This window comes from Eubalaena glacialis, chromosome 15, assembly GCF_028564815.1.
Source record: "Eubalaena glacialis isolate mEubGla1 chromosome 15, mEubGla1.1.hap2.+ XY, whole genome shotgun sequence".
Taxonomy (NCBI): Eukaryota; Metazoa; Chordata; class Mammalia; order Artiodactyla; family Balaenidae; genus Eubalaena; species Eubalaena glacialis.
The window spans coordinates 61,642,974-61,670,382 of NC_083730.1; the positions used below are offsets into that span (position 1 = coordinate 61,642,974).

At 46.3% G+C, this 27,409-nt stretch overlaps 2 protein-coding genes across 3 annotated transcripts in view; one reads left to right on the forward strand and one right to left on the reverse strand.

Moving 5' to 3' along the window:
* Positions 1-212: 212 nt before the first annotated feature.
* On the reverse strand, positions 213-3,568 carry LOC133075138 (collagen alpha-1(I) chain-like). The gene is made up of 4 exons (XM_061169239.1): positions 3,528-3,568; positions 3,063-3,418; positions 2,268-3,007; positions 213-669 (listed from the first exon to the last, which is right to left on the reverse strand). The coding sequence occupies exons 1-4, from the start codon at positions 3,566-3,568 to the stop codon at positions 505-507; spliced, it is 1,302 nt and encodes a 433-aa protein (XP_061025222.1). The 3' UTR covers positions 213-504.
* Positions 3,186-27,409, forward strand: part of PTPRM (protein tyrosine phosphatase receptor type M) — a 761,903-nt gene continuing 737,679 nt past the window's right edge. For both annotated transcript variants that reach the window (XM_061169712.1, XM_061169711.1), the window contains exon 1: positions 3,186-3,639. In XM_061169712.1, the coding sequence (XP_061025695.1) occupies positions 3,567-3,639 (73 nt within the window). In that variant the 5' untranslated portion in view covers positions 3,186-3,566. The remainder of the gene's footprint in view (positions 3,640-27,409) is intronic.

Below are 27,409 nucleotides of genomic sequence, written 5' to 3' on the forward strand. Positions count from 1 at the left end.
ACTTGCAAGCACCACTGAGGAACAAAACTGGGTGAAATGTGGCTATAAATGTTCCATACAGAACAGATCATTGCTATCACTAGGACAAAAATTATGTGACAGTCTCGATTATGGCAACATATGAGCAATTTTACTAAAATAAAGGCAAAATAAAACTTATGGAATAAATACATAATAATGCATCAATTATGTATGTCTTTATTATTGATCCATACAGCCAGACTATCAACAGAAAATTAAGATATGCACAATGATATATTCAGTTGTCTTTGATATTTTGCTGACTTTCATCATATGAAAACTATAGGCTTTCTTATCTTTCAGTATTGTTATCTTTGTCAAGGTAGGAAGATATAACATATTATATAATAGTTTGCCAGCTTGATGAATAACTTCGAAATATTTAGACATATGATGGGGGCTGGCTTGACAGCACCCCTGTGACCAGCCATTCTGCAAATGTCACCGTTGTCCCCAGAGAGACAGGAGTGTCATGTGGTTGGATTAAAATTTAAAAAAACCTCTCTGCTGAAAAAAAAAAAAAAAAAAAGTGACAAGAAATGTCCCATTGGAAGGACTCCTACAGCATCCTTTCCTTAGAGGAAGTCCAATCCATTCCTTTTGAAGAGAGGCCTTCCATTTGGGCTCAGTGCTGCTTTGGCCAGTTACCTGGAAGAGGGAGTGAAGAAACAGTAGCTGTTAGAATTGCCAGGGAAGGAGCTGCTGGCAAAAACCCCACCACTGTTTGCAATGCGGATTTCAGGCTAATAAGGGCAGAGTTGGCTTAACACTGTAATGTTTAGAGATCAGAGATAATGGAAATTCATTAGGTCTCCCACTGAGCTTTAAGTAACCTGAGGAAGGGACAGGGCATCTTCCGGTTACCAGGGTAACAGCACTGGGAGTCCCTACAGGGCTTTCTCCCCACTGGTGAAGGGACCCCTATCTGCGCAGCTGTCTCCCATGCCCCCACCCAGCCACCTCACACACGTCCTTGCCCCGGGGTGGGGTGCTCCAGCTCTAAGGCTGTTCCATACTTTCTCCTGGAGGTCCCCAGGGGAGTGAGTCCCAGTTGCCCACAGTGGCAACTTGCTCATTCATACACCCTATATTGACTCCACCTCACCCTTCTGTCTCACTTTCCCATTCCTCTTGTACTGCGTCCTGGGATTACTTCTCCAATAAAACCTAAAACCCCTTATGCTTAAATCCTTAACTTCAGGCCCGTTCCTGGGGGAGCCCACCAGAAGACAACCTCCAGCCCATAGCTCAGTGCCTGGCAGATATATGGCCTTCTTAGATATTTGCTGAAAGAATTCACATACTTTGCAAATGAAATCCTACCTTAATATGAACTTCTTCACCCAACTCAAAGAAGAAAAATGACTAGATTGACATCTCCCTCCTTATCTGGATCCATCTCACATCTACTAACATAACAGCTCCATTGGAAAGCGCATGACCATTCAAATAAAGGAAATTTGGGCTCCATCACATCACAGGACCTCAGCACCAGGGAAAGCCCAGGTGACAGACCCTCACTGCTGATCCTTGGAGGTATGTGACCCCCCTGCCTCTCCATACTTCAAATGTTATTTTGCAATTGAGATAAGGCTCAACAAGTACATATTTGGGAGAAGAAGCAGGATGATGTAAGGTCCGTAGTATTAAAACGTCAATGATTAATACAGAGCCTTCGAAAGAGCACTTCTGATAAGGATCTAATAAGTGGAATTCTGCAAGAAAGAGGAGCTAGCTGTTCGTTGGGCACCAAAATCAAAAGTCCAATCCCTCAATTTGCCCCGGGGAAGTGACAGCTGTGACATATCCTTGTCTGTTGGTTCTAGGGTCCACTGGAGACAGCGTCGAGGTTAGCGTGGGATCAATGCACTTTCTGGGCCTTTGTCAGTACCGGGAGGGAGCCCGTGGCCCACTTGCTTCATGGGTTTGCCCTCTTGCTGGCGCGGTTCCCCGCCCTAGAATACCGTGCAACTCACGGGTAGTTACTTGGTTTCTAATTTAACCTCTTCCCAGGCCTTCTACTGCTTTCAGTTAGCTAGGCCTGGCGTCTGCAGCTCCATGTGTGTTATTCCAAGGGAGACAGAAGGATGATTCCCCCCCTCACCCCGCCTTTTTTTTTTTTTTCAATTTTACAAACTGAACCTCTTTACTGAAGCATTGGAAGCTATTTTATCCACTTAATGAAATAGGCATTCCACACCCCAAATGGTAAATTATATATTTCAAGACATCATTTGATTCATTACCCACGCCTCCTCCCGCGTTTCCCAACACTTTGCACCAGACACAGAAATCACAGGATACGTAGGTCCGTGTGACCGCCGCCTTCCGTGCATGGCCCGCGGCTCGCTCGGGCCCACCCGGGACGGCTGGGACGCAATGAAGCGGCCGAGCGTGTCCTGCTCAGAGGGTGCGAGGTTCCGGGGGCAGGAGCGTGGGTGTCCCGCGGGGCTGCCGGTGCGCTGCGGGGTCTCGGTGCCCGCGGCCGCAGCTAACTGCCCGGGCGCCCGCCAACTTCGCGGCGCCCGCGGCGCGGAGAAGCCGCAGACCCTCGCAGCCCCGGGATCTGCCGGCTCGCCTGGACCGCAGCCGCCGGGGAGCGCGGGCCCCGCGACTCCCGGTGCCTCCGGCCCTGCCCGCCGACACTGCCGTCCGGCGCCTGGATCGGAGCCGCCTCGCCCGCCCGCCCGCGGGGCCGCAGGCCGCTGTCCCGCCCGCCGCGCTCGCCAACTCCCGGCGGCCCGTGACCCGGGACAAACTTCTGGTCCTGGCGCGGCCCCTGCGCGGTCACTCTCCCGGAAGCCGGCCGCGAAACCAAAGCTGCGGCGGGGCGGGAGGGGAGCGGGAGGGAGCGGGTGGCACCGCCCGGCCGCCGCTCTCCGCGCGGTGACGCCGCCCCCGCGGCCACCCCCCGCCCGGCTCCCCCCGAGGCGCCGCGGCTGCCGAGCACCAGGCGCGGGCCGGCGGGGCCGGGCGCTCACGCCCTCTAGCGGGCCGCGGCGGCGCGGGCGGCCGTGACGTGGGCGCTCCCTTCAGCCGGCCTGCGGGGCACCGCCAGTCAGTCGGGGAGCAGGAGCCCCGCTTGCAGCCGGCGCGGGCTCGGCCATCGGCGCGCCGCCGCCCGGGGGCTGGCTCGCCTGGCGGCGCAGAGGCGGCGGGCGGGACGCGCGCGGCCACGGCCCCGGGCCCGGCCACCGCGGCGCCGGAGGCTCGGGTCCCGAGCCGGGGAAGGAGAGCGGCGGCCAGCGCAGCCGCCGGCACGGAGGGCGGATTTTGGCTCCACGGGCGCGCCCTCCGCTCCGTCTCGCAGCAGCGCAGCTCCGAGCGGGGCCGGCGATAGGGCGGGAGGACCCAGGACCCTCGCCCCCGGCCCCGGGAGCCGCCGGAGTTGGGACTTCTGCAACTGTTAGCACTTTGGGCGTCTGGTTCTGGTTTTGGCTGTTCACCCTCCTCTTCTTGCCGCCTTGGAGGCAAAGCTCCCGGCCGCCCTCCGCCCTCGCGCCCACCCAGCGCCGCCGGGAGCGGCCCGGCGTGCACTCAGCACCATGGGGAGACTTGGGACTTGCCTGGCGACTTTGACCGGACTTTTGCTAACTGCGGCGGGGGACACGTTTTCAGGTAAGCGGGGTTGCGCCTGCCGGGGCCTGGGGCGCGCGGGCCGGAGGGGGCCCGGGACCCGGGCAGCTCCTGGTGGGAGAGCCCCAGCGGCGAACGGCAGGGCCGGGCAGGGGGCGCGGCGGGCCGGGCACCGCGTCTGCCCGTCCCCGGCGCGGGCGCGGGGCTGGCGGGGAGGGCGGGCACCTAGCGCTCCGGAGGGCCGAGCGGACGAGTCCCGGCGCTGGCCCCGGAGCCTGGCCCCCGTCTCAGCCCCCGCCCTTCCGCGGCCTGGGCGCGTGTCGGGGCGGACGGCGCCACTCGGAGTCCCGGGTCGGTTCCGATAGCAACAGCAGAAAACTTTGCCTGAAGTTGGGAGTTGCAGCCGCCGGCCGCCGGGCGTGGGCGCTGCGCGGTCCTTCCCACGGCGAGCGGCGGCCGGGCCGGGTCGCCGTGCCCGCTGCGCCCGCGCGATCGCCCGACCAGCCAGTGGCTCCGGCAGCGGCGGCGATCGTCGGTCCTCCCCCTGTCGCCCGGCTCGCGGCGGCCTTGACCCCGGCTCGTCCCGGTGGCTGCGCGGCTGCCCGGGAGAGCCGAGGTGGCGTCCTCGTCGGTCCCGAAGGGAGGACCGGCGGCCCGGAGGGAGTGGCCGGCCCGCAGGCCCTGGGCCGCCGTGGCTGTGCCCCGCCGGGCTCCCCCTCCGCACCCTCGGCCCCGCGGAACGCCCGGCCGGGGGCATCGGTCAGCCCGCCTCGCGGCCCGCGGTGCCGGGTGGGGAGGAAAGGAGTGGCGGGGAGGTGCCTGCTGCGCGCGGGCGGTCCGAGCTCGGAGAGCTCCTTGCCGGAGGACGCGTGGCCGGGAGTCGGGGGTCAGGAGGGGCACGAACCCCGCACGGTGTTAACCTGGAACACACACGTGGATGGACAGCCGGCGCTTGCACACCTGCACACTAGCACACTTTCTTTCTCGTGTGTGTCAGTTTCATTAAGGTCCACGTAGAATGGTGGCACCGGGCTTGTTTTTCTTTTAATAAAAAGCCTGCTATTTGGCCTTGAACTTGGGTTGCAAAATAGGTTTCTATGTTTATTCGGGAGGAATGAGTAAGTTGAACTTTTTGTTTGTTTTTTATATTTCATGAAGGATATTTTCACTGACGGTAAAGCGCATATTTTAAAACGTTTCAAACGTTTGCCTCTGTCAGATCTGTGGAAACGTACATCTTTACTTTCCCGGAGCCCGAGGGACACGCAGGCGCAGAGGCCGTGCCCCGGTCGTCCCTGAGCCCAAGGACCCTTGACCACAGTTGGCCGCCACCAGGAAGCCGAGCGTGGAGTTGGCTGCTCGCTCTGTGCTGTCAACTTCAATAGAGAAATACCCTTTTCCCAAGTTTAATATGTCCTTAACTGTCTGGTAATTGCACGTGCGCCGGAGGATTTAACAAATTGATCCACTGCTGTCCGCTGTAAACTTGATGTAGATATTGGCCTGCGTTCTTTTTTATTAGTGAATTATGGAGTAGACTCGCCAGTTATAGAGCCTTGTAACTCATTAGTGTTAGAAGCCAAGGATGAGGGCCTTAGTTGATGGTTTTCTCTTTATTAAGAATCCATAGCTCCCTGCCTGGGATTTGTTTCAAGTTAAGCTGTGTCAGAAAGCATTTGGATGGATTTTCAAGTTGTGGGCAAGGGGGTGGAAAGAAATATTTATTAGCTTATTTAAATGATCGGTTTCTCATCATTAAAAGGGACTTCAGCCTATGTAGTACTGACCTGTGTCCTTGTTAATGCTTATGTAAATTAATAGTCAAACCAAAAGACTTTTTTTTTAACTCAATTTTAGCCAGATTTTTCTTTCAGAGGAAATATGTCATTCTGTTTTTTTGTTATCATACCACTGATTGAACTGTGCCTCCTTTTCATTTGGAAGCCAGAGTTATCCTAGTATGTTAGAGGGTTAAGAGGAAATGAAGGGCAGTATCCCAGAGAGAATGCTTAGCAACGATGAAAGTAAAAAAAATTGAAGTTGGCAAAATTTGTGTGTGCAAGGATCAGATAAACTGCAGTGCATTATGCTTTTTCTCTCCACTTTGGGTTTTAGGTAGAACATGTGGGAAGCACTTAATGCTTTGGAAAAGTCTTTTTTTTTTTTTTTCTTTGTATGTTGGGAAAGTTAATTCTGATGTTACGAGTGACACTGACACTTATTTCTCTTTACGAGTCTTCTGGACGTTGAAATACTTCGCTGCTGTCCCCTGACATGGGGATCCTTTTAGAGACAGAGGAGCTCGATCGTAAGCGGCTTGAGGGCAAAGGCAGTTATTTTTCCTTCTTGGTTCCCATAAAGCACTTACATTCACTGTTTGTTGAATAAATTAGTGATGTGACTTCTGATTTTTGCAAACATTCAAATTGTATGTGAACTGGCTGACATAGAAGGGAGGGAGAGGAGAGATTGTGAGACTGGCTTGCACCAGCCCTTCTTTTGAAATTAACATTTTCATCGCTGATTCTTCTTAGGGCACCCAATGGACTGAATCAGGAGGTTTTATGTAATCAGTGGAGGTTTGTGTGTGTGTGTGTGTGTGTGTGTGTGTAACCAAAATTTATACACAAGACACTTTGCTATTTCCCGTCTGCATCCTCATATCCTCTTTTGGAATGCATTCAGAATTGATGTGACTGTTGATTAATCATTTCTGGAAGGTACTACACATAATTTGAATGCCAGATATCAGAAATAGAGTGCTAAACATATTGGAAGAAAAAAGAAAAGAATTAGGTTTTTTTGTCCAGGAGGACTTTTATTTAGTATATATAAACATTCCATTTTTTAAAAAATTTATTTATTTTATTTTTATTTTTGGCTGTGTTGGGTCTTCGTTTCTGTGCAAGGGCTTTCTCTAGTTGTGGCAAGCGGGGGCCACTCTTCATCGCGGTGCGCGGGCCTCTCACTATCGCGGCCTCTCTTGTGGCGGAGCATAGGCTCCAGACTCGCAGGCTCAGTAGTTGTGGCTCACGGGCCTAGCTGCTCCGTGGCATGTGGGATCTTCCCAGACCAGGGCTCGAACCCGTGTCCCCTGCATTAGCAGGCAGATTCTCAACCACTGCGCCACCAGGGAAGCCCTAAACATTCCATTTTAAACATTACTTTCCATGTTTACAATTTCTAACTTGTTAGGCAAAGTATTGGAGGCTCACTTTCTGCCTTCTATCTAGGCTTTGAATGATCATTCAACATAACTTCTGTAAAAAGATATACAAGTAAGAAGCTAGGAAGAAAGTGAAATCATTCTTGCTTCTGCTTGAATTCTCTTTTCCAGATTGAGAAGCCACATAGCTGGGAAGTCATTCCTCTTTGACCCATTTTCTCAAAAGCCAAGTTGTAATATATCCTATGCAAGGAAGTGTTTGGTTTTATATAATAATGAGACTGATATGGTAAGGTCTGGTAAGCAAGCCTTGGTTTGCAGAAGTAGAAATGCAAACAGATTGGTCCTTTGCTTCTACCGCAGTATTTGGAATAGATTAAACCTTAATATAATCTTGTGAATTTGAAACTCTTCTTGAGAAATTTCTTTTTTAAAGTACTCTTTTAAGGACATTTGTGGGAAAACAGCCAAAATCTGAATGGAGTCTGTAGTTGAGTTAGAACTGTACCAATATTTAGTTTCTTAGTTTTGGATAATTTGACTCTGAGTAAGTCAGATGTCAACACTAGGCGAAGGCGGGCGAAACGTGTACTTGAAATCTTTGTACTGTTTTTACAATAAGTTGAAAATTATTTCAAAATACAAGATTGTACAGTACCATTTACAAAGAGTGTGAATAGATTTGTTTAGCAGTTTGATTTATTTTTTCTTTTTCAGATAACTAGAGTCATGACATTTTATATTTTTATGGTGCTTTAATGAGATTGATAATGGACGTGATGAAAAGATTTCAAGTTTAAATCAGGGCATATGATAGAAATATGCCAAGAAATCACTTTAACATTTTTAGTGTTATGTGGTTATGTGGATGTAAAGAAGTATTGCTTGAGCTTATCAATTGTTCTGATCTGGAAAAATCACAGGTTTTAGTCTCTGATGTTTTCAAAGGGTTATTTTACAGATTTTCAGTAGAGAAGTTACTTACATATATTGATACGTAGATACGTGTGTATGTAATTTGAGTAATTCTAAATGAACAAGTAATCTGAATTATGTCTTCACATGATATGAACCCCACCTAAGTCTCGAGCACAGCCTTTAGTTTTGGGAAAAGTAGGTTTTAGAATTTAGGTACTTCTGTGACAATTCGATAAAAGTTGATGGCTTTATTGGAAATTGTCATAGTTTTATAACAATTGTAATACATTCCAGGAATTGATAGGCTGTACATATCTGTTTCAGTAGAGGCACTGTTTTGGATTAAGCATTGTTTTCTCTCAGTTTTTGTTTTAGTTTTCTCGAATAAGCGTGTATTATCTAAATATCCTAAGATAGTTTTTAGTTAGGGGTCAGGCATTTTAATAAGTAGTTACATACTTTTTCAACAGTATAACATTTTTTTTTTTAAGGTGGTGTCTATCATGCTTTGTAATTCTAGGATTCTTCTCTTTGAAAACCAACTTTCCCACAAACTTTTCTCCAGGGGCTTTTTATCTTTATGACCACAACCTATTAATAAGCTTATTTTGTAAGTGCGAGAAGGTTTCATTACTAATGTTTTTCAAACTCACTAATGAAACGTTTAAAGAAGATGCAAAAGCACATAAACCTCCCATCAGAAGAGGATGCTGCTTCTCCCGTTCCTAAGATACTGCCGTGGTTTAGCGTTTAGTCATCAGAAAGCCTGCGTTTATACTGTTGCTCTGAAAATCAGTAGGTAGGGCTGGTGTTAGGTGGGGAGCAGGAAAGCTTTAGTCATTACCCTTGGTAGCCTGTGGTCCCCCCACCATCCAGGGGGGGCGGCTGGCAAGGCCAGAGCCTGATAAAGGGGTGGGAATGTGGGAGAGGAGAACGAAAGAAGAACACAGGCCTGAGAAGGGAAGGGTTGTGTGTGCTCACCGGTAAGAACACAGGTCTGCAGATCCCGGCAGGCAGGGTCGCCGCTCCTCCCCTCTCTTTGCTGTTAAGGGTGAAACGTATGGAGAGTTTAGGGAGGAGGATCAAAAGAGTGACAAACGGGCAGGGAGAGCGGGTGACAATCCTACACGTTGGTGGCTTAAGGTGGCCTGGGGGAGGGCGTGGGGTGCGTTCAGCCTGTGCTGCTGGTGAGCTATGTGTATACCTGTGCTGCTCAAAACCAAGCGTGCCCGAGGGTCACCGGGAGTGGTCCTTCCCAACTTGGTCTCTATGGCCGGCATGGTGACTGTGATGTCCAAGGCCCCTGGAGGGTCCCACAGCATCCCCAGGTGATCCTGGCCATCTTTCGAGAAACGTTGTTCCAAAAGAACAGTTTTTAAAGTGTTGTTCTTGGATTAGCAGCCTCAGCATCACTCAGGAACTTGTAGACAGGCAGACCCCTGCCCCCGCCACCCCCCCCCCGCCCCCCCCCCCCCCGCCAGGGGGACAGAATCAGAAAGTCCTGGGTGGAGCTGGGGGTGGGGGCAGCAGTAGGTGCTAGAACCAGCCCTCCAGGAGCTTGGGATGCCAGACAGAGTGTGAGTTCTAAAAGGCCTGGCATCCTCCTTCTGCATTTTCAGCCTCCCTTGACAAGAGCTGAAAGGACCTAGGGATGAAAATATAACTCACGTCCATGCACTTGTGAACACCCCTGCCCCCCATCAGCACGGCCCAAGTTATGAACAGGCCAATGGGATGGTGCTGTGACTCTCAACCTGTTAGGGGAAACCGCCAGCGTGACGTTTCAAATAATGGTCTTATCTGGGGAGGATACTGGATCCAGCCAGTTGTGAAACGAAAATGAAAAAAAGGCTCCTCTAATTTTACTTACCACAGTGTAAAGTTTTAATTAAATCTTGCAGTCACGATTAGCCACTGGAAATTTCTCTGCGTTGATACTGTGTTTCGAAGATATTTGTTGGCTTGTTGTAAGAAGGGCGTAGTCCAGTGCACCTATTAAAATGATGCTTTTAATTCAAGTGGATATTTATTGAGCACTTACTGTTGGGAAGGCCCCTTTAGGGGGTCGGGCAGGCATTGGGGGTGGTAATGGGCAAAGATCGGAAAGATATAGTTAACCGTACTTTGGAAAGTTGTCCAATTATTAAAGGTTTCAAAATCTACTGAAATCGAAAGAAGCAAGGACTTTCTTAGGCGAGAATGAGAAATTTGCATAAAATTTGGAATTTTAATATGGGAATGTGACACTTTGCCTTTGGAAATGAACTTCACTTCCAAACAGAAAAGAAAAGCTTTTCAATATATATCTCTTTAAAGTACTGATAATGTACTTTAATGTATCTCCTAAGATAGAGCCTCGTTTCTCTGTTATCCACAAAAGACAATCCCTGACTCTCTGTCATTTAATGCTCCAGGTAAACAAAATCTATTGTGATGTCATTTAACAGATTTATCTTAAAAACATTGTCACCAGACTTTCAGAGAATCAGTGGCAGGTGGAGTGCTTTCCACGTGGCAGGCGGGCCTCCAGCTCCCTGCTCCTCTGGCTGCCATCCCCAGCCCATCACCAGATGTAGCTGCATCCCTAAACCCACCTGCCTGCACCAGGGGAAGGCCCAGCCTCACCCGCAAGGCTTCCCGGATGCATCTACTTACAGCTGAAGGAAGGCACGCTCTTGATGGGCCTTCACATGCTTGTAACTCATTCACATCGAAAGAAATTCTTTAGTGGAAGTTGCTGCATTAGTCGCACTTCTCAACACTGACCTCAAGACAGCGTTAGACTCTGCCGTGATTTCTTCTTTTTTTGGCTGTTTCATAAATGGCTGCTATTCTGTGTATAGCAGTGGGACTTGGAGAAGTAGTATATCTGGCAACTACCTAAGAGTTCGTGGTAACCTCTGGTGCCTTCACCATCAGGCCTTTCGGTAATTGACCAGAAGAGTGGCCACGAGCAGGTGTGTGTGACGTGTTCACGAGGAATGGGGGTACCGCGCTTACATCTGCAGGAGATGCCTTCTCCAGCATCGCCGGTTCATGTATATAATTCAGGAAGTCATTGAAATTTGCATGGACATCTGGATTCAGTCCATTTTTCTGCTTAAAACTGAGAAGACTCCTGAGTCGTTAAAAACTTTTTCTATGAAGCAGAAGGTTTGGGCCCCGAGTTGGAGGCAGGGGGAGGGTGGAGGATCTGATGCAAGGCTGCGTCACTTACCTTCAGGCTGGGGCTCCAGGGGAGGGAGACTGTGGTGGTCAGTGATCCAGGACCTGCAGCCGAGAGCAGATGGGAGTTAAGTTGTCAGAGACTTGTCAAAACGGAGAAGTTTTTAGACCTTTCCTTGGAGGAGGAGGCTGGTGTTTAACAGAATGATTTATTTAAAAATACAACAGCCTAGGACTTCCCTGGTGGCGCAGTGGTTGAGAATCCGCCTGCCAATGCAGGGGACACGGGTTCGAGCCCTGGTCTGGGAGGATCCCACATGCCGCGGAGCAACTAGGCCCGTGAGCCACAACTACTGAGCCTGCGCGTCTGGAGCCTGTGCTCCGCCACAAGAGAGGCCGCGATAGTGAGAGGCCCGCGCACCGCGATGAAGAGTGGCCCCTGCTTGCCACAACTAGAGAAAGCCCTTGCACGGAAACGAAGACCCAACACAGCCAAAAATAATAAATAAATAAATTAAAAAAAAAAAAATGAATAGTTAAAAAAAAAAATATAACAGCCTAAGCAGAAGCAAAGCATGTGCTTTGTATGGGGCACAGAGCAGAAACACTTATAGAGCATTGGTTTTTCTTCAGATGGGTGAATGCTCACTTTCATCTCTTTCCTATTTAGTATGCAGAAAGCAGATTTATTTCAGACAATGAAAAGAATATGTTTTCATTTGGGTTACTGTGGATGTCAGAGGCCCGGTACTTCTCCCCGGTTCCAGTGGTGGAATCAGAACAGGGTCTTGGGTGGGCTTCTGAGCATGGGTGAGGGGGCTGGGACACACCCTTCCTGCAGTCCAGTCTCGATGGGTTCTATTTGATCTCTCTTCTCAGTTGGTGTAGTTTGAGATATTTTAAATCATGTCATAACCACATGCTTGAAGTTGGCTCATTGTGATATTCTCTCTAGATACAAAACTATAAAGTTGTCTAAAGCATTTCTTTTAAAATAAATACTCATAATGTATAAAATCAAGTTACTGAACAGTGTTTAGCATGTAGTAATCACATAGTAAATTAATAAAGTTAATAAATATTTGTTGAAGGAATGAATAAAGTTCCCTTAGGGAAGAAAAAAAATCAAATTACTTCTGCTTACTGCTGTTTTTTTAATCTTTCTATCAAGTTTGATTTTTTTTTTTTTAAGCATTTGTAATCATCTTAACAGTAGGCCCAGGTTGTGGGTTCGGTGCTTGATACCCTTAGCAATTTATAGGTGCGTAGAGATTCAGTCGCTAAATTTAAAGGAAAGCAGTTACCTTTTGTTAATTAAGTGTGCAAAAGTGAGCCTATAATTTTATCGTGTATAATAAAAATTTATAAATCAGTTATTGCCATAAAGCAGAATTTTGGTATAATACTGATCTCTAAAAAAAAAGGAAATTTACTATGTGGTAGATTGACCATGTTTCTACTCTAGGGGCATTCGATTTTAGTTACTGGTGTGTTAAAAGAAACATGTATCACCAGTAAGAAGTTTCCATGACAGGCAATAGTATGTATCATCTCCTGTTTTTATTTCTGATATAGAATGAAATTAATTGCACCTGCTCAGAGCTCAGCCTGCATCTTTCCATCCGCTCATGTTTGGTACGCAGGCAGGCTCTCATTCCTTCTTCATTCACTGTGGCATATTCTCAGGTGATGAAACTTAATAAAATGAGGCTGCTTTGACAACAATCTTGTGATCTGTTCTCCACTTCCTTGACTTTTGACACCTAGGCCTAGGAACGTGGTGTGAAATCTCCACGATTGACATCCGTTGGCATACGTCCTGTGTGTATGTTATGGGGGCTCTTGCCCTGTTTTCTCTGTTTGTCAGTTACCATTTCATCCTGTTCGTGTGGCTTTTTAGAGAGCCTCTCCCTTTGTTTCTAGCCCCTGTGGGGAGCTTGCTGAGAGGCCTGGGTTACCGACCTCGGAAGGTTTGGAGCGGGGGTCCGGCCATCACAGTGGGACTTGGATAACTGGAGGGTGTTGTGGCCTGATGTCAGCTCTGGGGACCCTGGTGGAGGAAAGAAGGGCAGAGGTGCCCCAGCACATCAGGTGTTCCTGATTTCAAATTCTGTTTCCGCCACTGAACAGCCATGTGGTCTTGGACATGCTGTTGGATTTTTCTGAGGCTTAGTTTTCTTTTCTGGAAAAAATACCTTGCAGGAGTATCCTAAAGACTAAACAAGTGGACGAATGCCGCGAGGTTAGGAGACCTCGTGAGGAAAAGAGGGGACCAGTCGGCTCTGCCATCGCCCCTTGTAGGTGTAACCACACGAACTCCCTGTTTTTATGTCAGAAAGGCTTGAATATTGACAATGTCATATGGTTCAAACTCACAGATCCCCTTTCTGGGTCCAAGGCTTTGTTATTTGAGTTGCCTGGGGGCTCTATGGGTGATGTGTATGTAGATGTGCTTATACACATATTTATCTTATAAACATATGGCCAACCTTATGTTTTAAAAGGAAAAAAAAAACCCTTGAAAATTACAAAATGACCCCCTCAGAATTGGCACTGTGAAAAGCCAGCACTGCTTAGTGCTGGAAGGCAGTGTTGGACACCTGCATTGGAATCACCTGAAGCTCTTCTTATAAATGCAGATTTCTGGTCCCACAGAAGTACTGAGTCACAATCTCTGGAATGGGGCCACAGAAACTGGTAAAGAAACACCTCCGATGATCTTTTTTAAAAAAAATTAATTAATTTATTAATTAATTTACTTTTGGCTGTGTTGGGCCTTTGCTGCTGTGCATGGGCTTTCTTTAGTTGCGGCGAGCGGGGGCTACTCCTTGTTGCGGTGCGCGGGCTTCTCATTGCGGTGGCTGCTCTTGTTGCGGAGCACGGGTTCTAGGCGTGTGGGCTTCAGTAGTTGAGGCTCACGGGCTCTAGAGCACAGGCTCAGTAGTTGTGGCGCGCGGGCTTAGTTGCTCCACGGCATGTGGGATCTTCGCGGACCAGGGCTCGAACCCGTGTCCCCTGCATTGGCAGGCGGATTCTTAACCGCTGCGCCACCAGGGAAGCCCCTCCGATGATCTTGATGCTCGTTAAAGTTGAAAGCGTACTGGCAGGACGTTAGCAATGACTCAGAGACCCTGCCCTTTGGAGAATTTATCACATCTTTTCTGACTAGTGTTAAGAAAGCATCTGAGGATGATTACATGAAGTTTCACGTACCACACTATAATTGACTAGAGAGTATTTCTCTTAAGAAGCAGAGGCTTTCTGGTGTCAGAAGAGAAAATGAATTACGAAACACGGTATAAGCCACTTTGTACCCGTCTTTCAACTTGGTGACCTCCAGTAAATGTGACATCCATCTGGAATTTTTAGGGTATAATAAAAGAATAAAGATATTTCAGAGAATCAGAACACAGATCATTTTAGATCTTTAGATTTGCAGCTGTGAGCCGAATTTTGAGATGACTCATTCAGAGAAGATAACAAGACATGATGACATTGGGGAGGTAATTTTCCAGCACTTATTTCTATCTGACATTCACTGAAACATGGACACTGTAGAAGAATTGGTCTTAGGGGCCCCATAAGCAGGGGCCAAAAGCGTGGCATTTTTATTGTAGTCGTTCCTAAAAGACTTGCTAACCTCAAAATGGGCATCCCCGTCTGTTACAGCACTTGAAGTTTCCACCAGCTCATTATTTTGACCAAGGAAGAAAGGTGCTTGTTGAAATGACATCACTGGGAGCGGTGGCTCATTAAGTCATATTAAATATGACATCCCCAACTCGCTATCACCTCAATAAGTTAATATCCTTAGATGTCAGATTTCTCCCTCGTAAAATGAAGACGTTTGATTCAAGGATCTGTAGGGTCTCTCCAAATACTTAGAGTCTGAGGATTGTCACCTGAGTTCACATCAGTTTGTCAGATAGCACGGTGTAAGGGAATGAGACCTGGATCCTTGGGTCATTTTTGATAGATGAGGATGAGAGAAATGTCTACAACAGCGGGTCCAATCTGAGACGGCGCCTGATGCAGCAGGAAGGTGCTTGTTAACAGGAAGTGGGTGTAGCAGGGATGTTGGAAGGATTTTAGGCGCTTCCCACGTTTGCCATCGGCTGCCTCTGCTCAGATGTGCACAGATGAAGCCTACTCTTTTCCTCCATACTTGGGGATGTAGCTGCCATCCACAGCTGCCACCAAAGGCTCTGCAGCAACAAGGATGTTTAGGCTGGGCTTTTCTGCTTAAATCTTGGCAACATAGATAAGCCTTATTTCAGGGGCTTAGAATTGATAGTAATAAGTGATAACTATATATTGGGCATTCATTGTGTGCTGGGTACCATGCTGAGAGGCTATGATATTCTCAAACCTACCGCTGCCCACTAGCTAGTCAAAGCTTGGCTGAGGTCTTTGGTGGGAGCTTTGGAAGGTAAAGCGGTCTCCATTCCTAACAAAGCCAGGTTCCCTGAGCACGGGGTGCATGCACTGTATTCTCTCGCTCCTCACCTCCCTGTGCGCACAGATGCAGGTTGCCTTTTCCTGATTTATGCCTTGATTTGATGCCATCCACCTGTACTGAGGTGTGCTCTGTGCAAAAGCATTTCAAATGGAGTGTCGGATCTGTTAGAAAGATGCTGGGTGATGTTTTATTATGTGATGTAGAATCTTTATAATGACCTTCTGGGGAGCTTCCTTCGGGGTCACAGTTCCAGGAAAAAGTTTGAGTGTCCTTGCGATCTTCCTTCTTGTGGACACAGCGAATTGTATAACTCATCACGTTTTCCTCTTTACGTGGGCTGTTAGGATGCCAGATTCACATATGTGTGCTGTAGTAGTTAAAACTTTTTTGAACAGAAAACCTCAGTCAAACTGGACTTCATCAAACAGGGGATTTGTGGGCTCTTGCAACAGAGAAGGCTATGGGTGGCCCAGCTGGTCCTAGTGGCTCAAGGCAGTCAGGCGAGTTCTGAGTCTCCTGAGCTGAGTCCTCCAGCTCCAAGCCCAGTGGGAAGAGAAATTCCCTCCCCCGAGCCGTACAGACCACTCCTGCCGCGGGGCTTGTAGAGTCAGCTCACATCACCTGTCCCCACTTTAACCTCGTGCCCTGCTTGGCCCGCCCACTGGGCCAGGCGTGGAGTCTGCCCGCAGGAGCCACAGGGAACAGGAGTGCGGAAATTGAGGCTTCTCCATGGAAACTCAGGCTCTGTTACCAGCTGGAGAGAGTGGCTGCTGCCTGGGCCTAAAGCCGCCAAACACCAAGAGCCACGATCTCTGCAAGAGAACCTTAATTCTGGCTCCTTTTCTGGGCCTGAGTCTTAGTACCCCTCTTCACTTGTCTTACCTCATGCCCCTTTATCATGCTGTGTTTTATATATCATGATAAGTGCATTGAGTCTTTTGGAGCTGGGTGGTGGTGAGGCAGAAAATAAATGAGTTCCAAGTCTTAGCATCTGAGCGTTCCAAACGCAACTTTTGTGTATGTGCACTTCTTTTACGTCCTAGTGACACGAGGAACACGGTCTCAGCTCGTTAACAGTGAAGAACACGGGTGTGGGAAGACGTCAGGGAGAGTATGATAGCCGAGTTCAATAGTTCCCCAACTTATTTTTTAAAGCATCAAAACCTTTTGGTTAAGCAAAATCTTACATAGGTAGAAAAGCATAAAAATCTTTTGGTTAAACAAAATTTGATGTGGGCAGGTTTAAAAAATGACTCTCCAAATTGGAAAACCAGATATCTGATGAGCTACTGCCCAGTAACAGATGCCCCCAGGCTTGGTGGCTTAAACAACAGCCATCTACTGTTTTTCCTGTTCTGTGGAGGGGACGCGTGTCTGCTGATCTAAACTGGGATTGTATGCTTTCTGTATACGTCTCTACTCAGCTGACCTTGGCTGGGCATCTGCTGATATTTTGGGGTTGGCTGGCTGCAGGCTGGTCTAGGATTGGCCTCGGCTGGGCTCCCCTTCACGTGGTCCTCCACCCCCCAGCAGGGAGAGTTTCCAAAGAGAGAGCAGAGGGTTGCCAAGGCCTCTTGGCTTACGCTTGGGGAGGGCACATTGTCACCTCTGCCTCATCCTTCTGGTCACAGCCAGTCACACGGCCAGTCTGGAATCTAGGGTGGGGAAATAGGCCTTGCCCTTGGTGTGCGGGGCGGCAGGGCCACATTGTGAAGGGTGGACACAAGGACAAGGGGAGAATGGGGCCCTACACAGGGCTCTGCCAGGCCCCAGGGCCTGTGTCCCGAGATGGCCTCTGCTTTGCAGAACACAGTTGGGAAATCATTGGCACATGAAAAAAGGGAGTATAGAATTGCAAGACCTGCGTTCAAGGGCCCACCGGCCACTTGCTGTCCTCCGAGGGGAAGCTGTTGAACTCAGTGAACCCAGTTCCTTATCTATAAAGAGGGTCATTCTGGGATGTTCTGATTCAGAGATCGCATATGTTAATGGATGGTATACAAAGAAACTTTTACAAACTGCTGTGTCTCTGGGTGTATTCTGGAGGTGATCAGAGTTTGCTTAAACCTGAGTTCTCATCCTGGCTGTGTCATTCATCAGCGGGACAGTCACGTGGCTTCTCTGAGGCTGGTTTCTTCATCTGTAGAGAGCGATGCTATCTTCCCCCTTGGTCACCCTGTGGAGAACGCAGCGCGCCGTCTGTAAGAGCCACGGCCCCTGTTCTTAGAGGCCTGTGACCACAGGATAGCCTTGAGCTGTGTCTTGTGTGTTTCCTTTATGTCTGCAAGCCCCAAAGGGTGTAGGTCCCCAAGCCCCAGGTGTTCTTTGATTTGTAATCCGATTTATCAGCTTATTGCTGCGTCCTCTGGCTTCTCAGGAGCAAGGGAAGAGGAAATAGGAATATTTCGTGCCACTAGGTGTCGGCCCTTCACGTGTTCGTTGCCTCCCAAAACAGTCCTGTCAGGTGAAATGGTGGCTCTGTCATTTGATGGTTTTTTGGAACTGAGGCCCCAACATTTCAGGATGTGGCGCAGACAGTGGGTACAGCTCTTTGTGGAGCCTCTGGGGCCCAAAGCACAAGTCATAATTTTTAAGTGTGCTTAAGGATTTGGTACAGTTTCTCATTTTGGTGTTAAAGACGATTGTAAAGTTGGTGTAACCCAGCAGTGCACTGTAGCTACTGCTATTTTATAGCCTCTGAAATAGCAAATTAGAAGGAAAAGTACTTAGCTCTAAGTAACTTATACGAAATGAATGGATGAGAGACGTTATCCATATTTATCACAAGCAGAGGAGGGGTGAATGCTGTTTTCTCCATGGTTTGAAATCCTCTAGGTAGAATTGTATTTTTGTAATTTCTTGTGTTTAGCATCTGGAGATCGGATTGAGGTGAAAAGTGTAAAAACCTTCGCAAAACTCTTGTCTGTGTGCGTTCGTGGTCTCGGGCAAAATGCCACTAAGGTCAGTGAGATTTTATTTTAAGACTTTTCACTTCAGGTGGAGGTGAACAGGCCTTTGGAGATTGATGTTAATCACCTTCTTTAGAACAAATTGCGTTTGCTTTTGAGGTTGGACAAAGGCAAAGATAGCACGTAGATCCCTATTGGAAGGATTGAAAACACTTCAGTGAGTCAGGTCTGATTGCAGTCATCATGGGAAAGAACTATTTGGTATATAATAGTTTACAAGGGTTAGGTACTTTGCTTATTTAAATCACTTTTTTTGTTGCAACATCATTGGGGAGATCTATGCCAAAATAAACCGTGCATTAATAAAAATAGAGTAAGTGAATATTAAGAGGTTATTAGCATCTTACAGAGTGATTTTTAAGAAATTATGGATTTAGGTTTTTTTAACAGAAGTATTTGTGAAACGATTGTCATTGTCAACAGATGCAAATTTACCTGGAAGTACTTATTTTGGAAAGATTCCTGAGCAGCTGGAGGTAAAATGAGGGGGTCTGTCCATTGCTAGGGATGAGGGAGAAGCCAGGACTGGACCTTGGGATTCTGATGTTTGGTTCTACCCCCAGGTGGCACGTGATTTGGGTCAGGTATCCTAATTGTGACTCAGGTCCCAGAAGAATAAAATGGATATTATAATAACTCCTTCGAGTGCCTAAATTATGAGGATCAGATTAAATAATTTAAACATTTGCTTTCTCAGCTGCAAAGTCTTGGCTGCTTGTGGTCATCACACACCCTGGGTTGGCTCTTGCTCGGGGTTGCAGCCTGAGTCAGGACCTTCTGGGGGGCTAACCTGTGTGCCTGCAACCCCCCACCCAGGCTGGCGTTTAGTGAAAATCGAAAAGCTGCCAGCACCACGTGGTTGTCCTTTTGCTCTTTGTAGATGGGAAACTGCTATTAAGTTGGCATTTTTTCTTCTTGGGATGCTTTCTGAGTGCATCCTGTTTATTCTCTTCTGGACCAGCCCCCATGTGCCAGGATTATCGTTGATGCCTCAGTTCTGTGGACTGAACCCGAACACGGGGTGAGGCATCTTCCATGGTGGGGAGGATAGTTCAAGAGTTGTTTGTAGGGCATCCTTTTCCAGAAACGAATAATTATCGAGGAGTAAGCCTGGACTGAGGCAGGATGAGGTCCTCCGCCAGAGGAAGTGGCTGTGGCCTCGAGGGTGAGGACTCGTGGGCTGCTTTGCGCTCAGCCCTTGGGGTCCAAGGGTGTCCAAGATGAGGGCTGGCTCACAGGCACCCACAGAAAAACTCGAGGGGCACAGGCAGGCGGAGGGCTGGCCCGCAGGGAGCTTGAAGCTGACTCTGCAGGAAGGGAGACCCTTGAGGGCAGCTCCCCAGCCCACAAGGGTGGGTGTTGGTGGAGATAGGACCCCCCCAGGGGGCCTGTGGGGACTCCTAGGTGCTATTCAGAGGGAAGGGAGAGAAGTGACTTCCAAATATCATCTTTAAGTGTTTTGGGTTTTTTTTTTTTTCTCTTTAAATGGCATGTCTCCTAAGCAATTAAGTTTTTGAGGTGGTGGTCATCTACCTAGAGTAGACGCAGAAGGGAAAAGGCCTGGGAAGTTGGGGAGAGGAACCCACTTTTCATACGTTTTTAAATTGGAAGATCATTTTGTGGCTGACGTGGTGTCTCTCCCTCTGTCCCCAGGCTGTGGGGCCTGTTTGCTGCTGTGTTTAAGGGTCTCTGTGCGGGGTGGGAATTTGGCCGCAAGTAGGAAAATGTGGGGTGTTAGGGAACGTTCAGGAACCAATAATTTCTTCTTTATTACCACACTTGGTATCACTGTCCCAGGCTTTCTCTTTTTCCTTTTCTTCTTTCCTCCTCCATCTACATCTCCTGTAATAGGTGGGTTTTAAAAGAAAGTGGTGAACAGGTATCCGTATCCCGCTGGACCATCATCCCTCTTATTGTTGAGAAATTATCAGTGACAGGCTACTTGGTGTCCTGTTCCTCCTCTGAAGGGTGAGGACAGGACAGAGGGTGTTGGTCCCAACAGAGAGAAGTGGTGAGTGAAAGCATGACCACGGCCATGCCTGTCAGGCACTGGTGGGTGCTTTATCTGTTTTATTTCTAATCGGCACAGCAGTTCTTAAGGGTTAAAAGATTATAATAAAACAAAGGGACAGCCAATGCTTATTGAATACTTAAAATGTCTAGGCATTATTCTAAGTGCTTTTTATATGTATCACCTGGTTTAATACTGATAAGCACCTAAGTGACCCCCATTTCACAGGCCAAGGAATAAGCTCAGAGGCTAAGCAAAGGGGTCTAGCTCAGGCAAGTTGCACAGGCAAAGCCTGAGTCTGAAGCCACCGAGCCACAGAACCTGCCAGTTCTTTGTATCTGACACAGTCAGAATCCCCCTGCACACACCATGGATGTAACCTGCTTCTATTTCAAGACTCTGCATCTCTTTGTATGTATCCCTTTGATTGATTCGCTGGGAGTCCAGGAGGGTGGACGGATGCTTCAGGCGGACAGGGCAGCGGTCCCTGAATGACAGGCTGAAGGAACGGAGGAGAATCCCAGCTCTCGGGATGACTTTCCCAACAGAGTCAACGGGTGGATTTACTCATTCCGGAGACAGTGTTGTAACATAACCAGCAAAACTGGTAAGAGTCAGGAACAAGGTTTGCAAAACTGGCAAGAGTCAGGAACAAGGTTTAGATCCTGCTTTATGAGCTCTTGCTCCAGTTAAATGTTTTTGCTGAACCAGGAGCCAATGCCGGTAAGTTCCAAGATTTGTGGAACTTGTGTGTCCAGAGGTAAAAATAATCAGACACTTCCTTGCACGTTGATAAACTCACATCTGAAATTTTGCATCATATGTTTATACAGTTGAGAAGGAGGAAATTTATGCCCTATGGTAAATACTGACATTTTAAGGTAAGACTTTTACAAAAATCTTATAAAGGCATCCATCAGAGAGAGAATCCAAATACCAAAGGCATTTGATACTTCCATTGGCCATTTAAAAATACATGAACGAGGTTTTCTTTAATTGAGAGAAATTTTACCTGACTAATTTTTCTTCCTGAGCTGTTATTTACATTTTATTTCTCCATAGAATCTTATCCTATTATAACATGTTTAAACTTGAGAGTCTTTTAGTGATGACTTATCAAACTTGTCTGCAACAAAAAATATGTATAAGAATGAAATTTTAATTCTATTTAATTTAATTTAATCTATTTTAATTTCTAGCAACAGAAATTATTTTTAATGACTTACAAGTTGACGGCTTGATTAGTTTCATTCCCAAAATTGTTCAAAGCAAAAAATTGGAAACCAACTAGTCTCTAAAGCATTTGTTGTCCAGTCCTGTACCTTCTCATTTGCTGGCAGGTAAACCGAGTAGATCACACCTGTTGGTTTTTAACTTAAAGGCAGCTTATTTAACCAGAATTATAGAAATATTCAGAAGTGGTTCTGAAAACAAAAATAATATTAATTTTAATATACTTTATAGTCAATGCATGCTTTAAATATACATATGTATTATGTAAATATATATATACATATATATATTGGGTTGGCCATAGAAGTTCATTCGGGTTTTTCCATACATCTTATGGAAAAACCCGAACGAACTTTTTTGGCCAACCCAATCTTATGTTAAAGAAATATATATATATATATACACATACACACGTTTTTTGGTCAAACCTTAGAAATGAAGATTTAGGCTAGTCGGTGAATGAAAAAATGTATGATACCATTCCGTTTATCATAGCAGTCCTCATCAAAGCTGTCATTCAAATCAACCTTACTTTCTATCAGAAAAAGTCTAACAGTTTTTAATTTCAAATAAGTGTTAATTTGCATTTTGAGGAAAAGATTTAAAAACAGCAAAAAGAAATATGACAGATTATTAAAAGCAGTTTAATCAAGTTTGAAATGATGTAGATTTAATAGAATTAATTATATTTTGTAATAAGTTATAAAACCATGGCAGATCTATACTGTTTCTCATTAATTTATAGGAGTGTAATATAATGGTCACCTAAAATTATGAGGTATTATAAAGTGAGGATTAGGGTTAAAAAAGCATGCTGTTTTTCTGTTAAATGCCTGTGAATGTGTGTATTGAACTCTGGTGTTTTACCTCTGGGAATAAAGAATTATGGACATACTTTCAAAAATAACCACATCAATTTCTGAAGATACCAGGATCCAGTTTTTCCTGTGGATGTAAAAGAGAGAAGTACGTGCTACTCAAAATAAATTGACACGGCAGCAAACTAAAATACAGCATGTTTTTATTAAGAGAAAATATTAAATATTTGCTGGGGTTGACTTTTCATTGAAAAACTTGCTTTATAAATAAATGTTTGATAAAGTGGATATTAACTATTTTACTGTATAATGCAAACAGACCCTAAACTAAATCTCCAGGATTTTTATTTGTGAATTTTTCCTGTGTAATTTGAAAAATGTGGAAAGTGTTGCAATTATATTGAAAAGAATCAGCGTCAGGAACATCACATTTTTACTTGTTTGACGGTTGTTTTATTTCCAGCTAATATCATGCTTGAGTGTGAGTATATTTGCTAAAAAAGAATCATTATATTTAAGTGCATTTAAAACTGATTTTTTTGCATTATTATTTACTGGTATCATTTTTTAAAAAATGTTCACCAGTTCTTTGGCTGTGAAGTGACTTCTTTATGGTCAAGGGAAGGAAGATGTGTGGTCGTTAAATTTATAATATATCTGATTTTATAACATTCCACAAGGGCTAAAATATTCAATCTCTAGTACGGTACGTTTTCTTACCTTTAAATGAAATATGGATACAACAGGGAAAGTCATGGAGCCCTACAGTGAGCGGCTGGTGTTTGAGTCATCATTAAAGAAGGCTCCCGGGCTTCCCTGGTGGTGCAGTGGTTGAGAATCCGCCTGCCAATGCAGGGGACACGGGTTCGAGCCCTGGTCTGGGAAGATCCCACATGCCGCGGAGCAACTGGGTCCGTGAGCCACAACTACTGAGCCTGCGCGTCTGGAGCCTGTGCTCCGCAACAAGAGAGGCCGCGATAGTGAGAGGCCCGCGCACCGCGATGAAGAGTGGCCCCCGCTCGCCGCAACTAGAGAAAGCCCTTGCACAGAAACGAAGACCCAACACAGCCAAAAATAAATAAATTAAAAAAAAAAAAAAAAAGGCTTCCTTGACAGTTACAGCTCTCATTGTTTCTTTGAAGCCCTGGACGTTTTTATGCTGGAAAAGTGTGCCTTCCTTTTGTATGGTGTGACATCTGTTGAGAAAGGGCGGGCAGGAAAGGAGGACCTGCCCGATGCTAGGACGGGAGTTGGTGCCCTTTCCCCCGTCAGCGCTGTGTACGCCTTAATTTTCCCATCGCCTTAGCTGGGAAGTCCCCTGCTCCGTGGCTCTGTTGGGACTTGCACACTGACACTGGAAATGATGGGGCCGGGCCCTATGACTCGGGGTCTGTAGCCTTTATCTTTCTAGCTAGAGATCTTAATTTTTAAAAAAAGACAATTTTTTAGAGCAGTTTTGAGTTCACAGCAACACGAAGAGGAAGGTACAGAGATTTCCCATATGCTTCTGCCACCACGCATGCGTGGCCTTCCCCCGTCAGTGACATCCCCCACCAGATGATATATTTGTTACAGTTGATGAACTTGCACTGACACATCCTTATCACCCGAAGTCCATAGTTTACATTAGGATTCCCTCTTGGTGTTGTGTGTCCTATGGGTTTGGACAAATGTGTAATGACATGTATCTGCAATTACAGTATCACTGCCCTGAGTCCTCTGCGCTCAGCCTGTCTCTCCCCGCGCCCCTCCCCCAACAGGAAGAGGCAGAAACCCAGCTGGTGAACTTGGGTTTACAGTAAGTCCATTCTAGTCTTGACTAAGTCTGTGACGAGACAGATATTTTATGTTTCTCTGCTTCAGCTCCCCCTCCTGAGATGGAAACAGGTCATTACAATTTAAAAAGTAATTTAGATGGACTTTAGCTTCTGTCATTAATAATTATATGAATACCAAACAATAAACTCCTGATTTGACATGAAAGAATCTTGCAAAAACATTAGTTTCCCATTGTGTAACTAAATCTGCTGGACAATTGGTGGTTTCCAGTTGAATTGTCACAACTTGGAGGGAACAAGAGACACAGGGGGCTGTAGCCATCCTTCAAACGGCCTGCATGTCTCCAAGGCGCTGTATTTATTTGAGATTTCCCTCTCCACTTTGTGTGGCCTTTCTGATGTTTCTTTAGTGGGATGTGGGTAGGAATTGTCTTACTACCTGGATCTTGAAGCCCAGGCTAAATGGTTTGTTCAGGCCCTAGAGAAAGCCAGGGCTCTGGTTTCCCGTGAGTTCTAAAGCCAGGCAGCAAAGCTTTTGTGAACCCACTACTTGGGAAAATGATGAAGCATATTTTCCCTTTACTAAGAGGAAGGCACATTTCTCCTTTGAATTGCTTTCAGAAAATAGAACACCAGCAGCTAGTCATTTTTTTTTAGTAATTTTCATACATAAGGATATTTATAATGTGCTTTGAGTGAGACTGGAAAACATGGCAGGATGGTGGGTTATCTGAGATCAACCCATGGGCCAGGGGTTGTTTCCAGAATGATGACCCTCTAAAGCACAGGTCTCTAGAATGTGCACCCCTGGAGTGTGGAAAGGTGATGCATCGGGATGCAAAAGGGGGACAACTTTATTTAAATGTGAAAAAAATCCATCCTAAGGGAATGAGTGGCTATGTATGGAGAATCCCCTGAAAGCAGATTTGTTAAAGCATTATTTAGAGTAGTGAAAAGTTGGGAACTACGGAAATATCCAACAATAGAGAATGGATTAAGTCATGGTCTATTCCTATGAGAGAATGTCATACAGCCACTAGGAACGATGACAGAAAAGAATGCTTAAGGACGTAACATGATCACAGTATCGAGATGTGAGACAAAAACTAGTGGCAAAATCGTGTATAGGATAATGCCAACTTTATCAGATGATTCAAAATGTTATTTTAAAAAATCTATGGAAATGTATAAAATAAAAGCAAAATATTAATAGTGGTTCTTTCTGGATAGTGGATTTGTTGTTTTTTTGCTTTCTTTTAACTCTTCTATGTTTGCCAGAGATCCTTCAATGTGTTTATATATCCATCTTATGTTGGGAGAAAGTTATTTAAAATAGTTGTTAGGTAAGAGTTGATTCCATGAGTAGTTAACTCAGTAAAGAAGTGTGATGATTTGGGGAGTATGAACCAGCAGAGAGGAACTGAACAAGGGAAAGAGGAAAATTCTCAGAGGACACAATCTACCTCCACTTTCCCTTGCTCTAAAACGTGTAAGACACAAACCATATAAATGTAGGTGTGAGAACACACTGCAGTGTGATTTTTAAAAACAGATTGTACCCTTAGCCAGCTGTCTCCTAATCCTCACTTGGCTGGCTTTTCTGTTGGAATTGTTTCTTTGCTAGAGTGTTAATGGATTGGTTAATTTGTGAGCGGCACTCCTAATTGTATTAAATCTGTACAACCTTGTTAAGCATTTGTGCAGAATTAGATCAGAGAGTTTGGGGAAGCAGCGTGCCAGTGGTCGGAGGGAGGGAGAGCCAGGCTAGCAAGTGGGTCTGACCCCATCCCCAAATAAAACAGCACAGAGTGAAAACCCCACTGCTGGAAGTTCAGAAGGATTCTAAAGCACATAAAACAGCCTCCTTGCTGTATGTTTAAACACCACTAATGAGAGAGAGAGAGAGAAAACCAGAACCAGCTTGTTCTTTTTATTTAGATCTGTTAGGATTTACTTTTATTTGGGGGAAAAGAAATGAGCAAGAACTAACAAAATGTCAAGAGTACTAGGTTTTTAATTCTGGTTGCCTGTGTTTCTATTTAGATACCAGGGTAAAGGTATTCTGTGCTTTGAGAGAGAAACGGTTTCAGAAAATAGAGTTGGACCATGTTTATTTTGAAAACTAAAGCCCCAATGGACTGAAATATACTGCTTTTTAAAAACCATGGTCGGCAGCTACTTTCTGCTGCAAGTAAGGGGGGTGGATTCGGCCCCTGAGAATGCTTAGCGCACCTTCCAGCAGTGGGTTTGGGGAGGATGGATGAGGAAGTTTTAACATTGACCTCTGGGCATCCTGACTGTGTCCCATTGCTTATCTGTAACTATCGGTGGACGTTTCCCCCCAAAGTTGAAAGTTTATTACTCAGGATTATCGCAACAGTAATGAAAACCAAGTAAAACTTTTTAGCAGCCTTTTGTTTGATTTAAAGTTATCGATTCCTTGCATTGTATGCTCTAGCACTTTCAAAGGATACTGAAGTACTCTTAAGGATGAAGACAGTTCAAACCCAGAAGCAGTCAGAAATTTTACTTTCTTGATAGCTCCACAGTACTGCGCTAAGAGTGTTTTTCTTGTCACTGTGGTTTTAAATTGGATGGTCCCACAGGTTTCAAGAGTCACGTGGAAAATAGAAAAATAAAGGCTATCGTTAATTTTAGAAGTTTTACATAATCATGTCTGTGCCGGGGATATGGGCTTGGAGAGTGAGAATAAGGCAGATAGGACAATAAGGAAAGAGAGGGGGATGAGACGCTGCCTTTCCAGCTCCTGGGGAGCTCAGCTCAGCGTGTATGCCACACGCCAGGTCAGGAAATCTGTAGGGATGTCCCAGGGTGTCCCCCAAAGCGTTCCTCTCCCCCACTAGGCAGGGTCTGCCGTTTCCTCTGCCTGGATGCCGTGGGGATGGCCCTGCCCTGGTTGCCACCAGCACAGGGTAGCCTTGTGGCCCTCCCTCCTTGCTGGCTGCAGTGTGCCACCTGCTCTGGACCGTTCCTGCCCCCTGATGTGGGGAGCGTCACACCCAGCTAGTGGCTGCCAGCCTCCCGTCTCAGAGGCAAGGGAAGTGGCTCCTTATTTTAGCCCCTGCTCTGGGGCTGTCGGTTAATTGGCCTGACCTTTGCAGTCAACAGGGTCCTAGAATAGGGGAGTTAAAAGACTGGAGTGTGTGTTATAAAAAAGGGGTTTAATTAGTAAATGCAAAGGTGGTGAAGTGTGTGTGTGTGTGTGTGTGTGTGTCTGTGCGCACATGTGCTGGGGCCGGGGGTTGAACTGCAGATAAAGGGGCCCTTTGCTTCG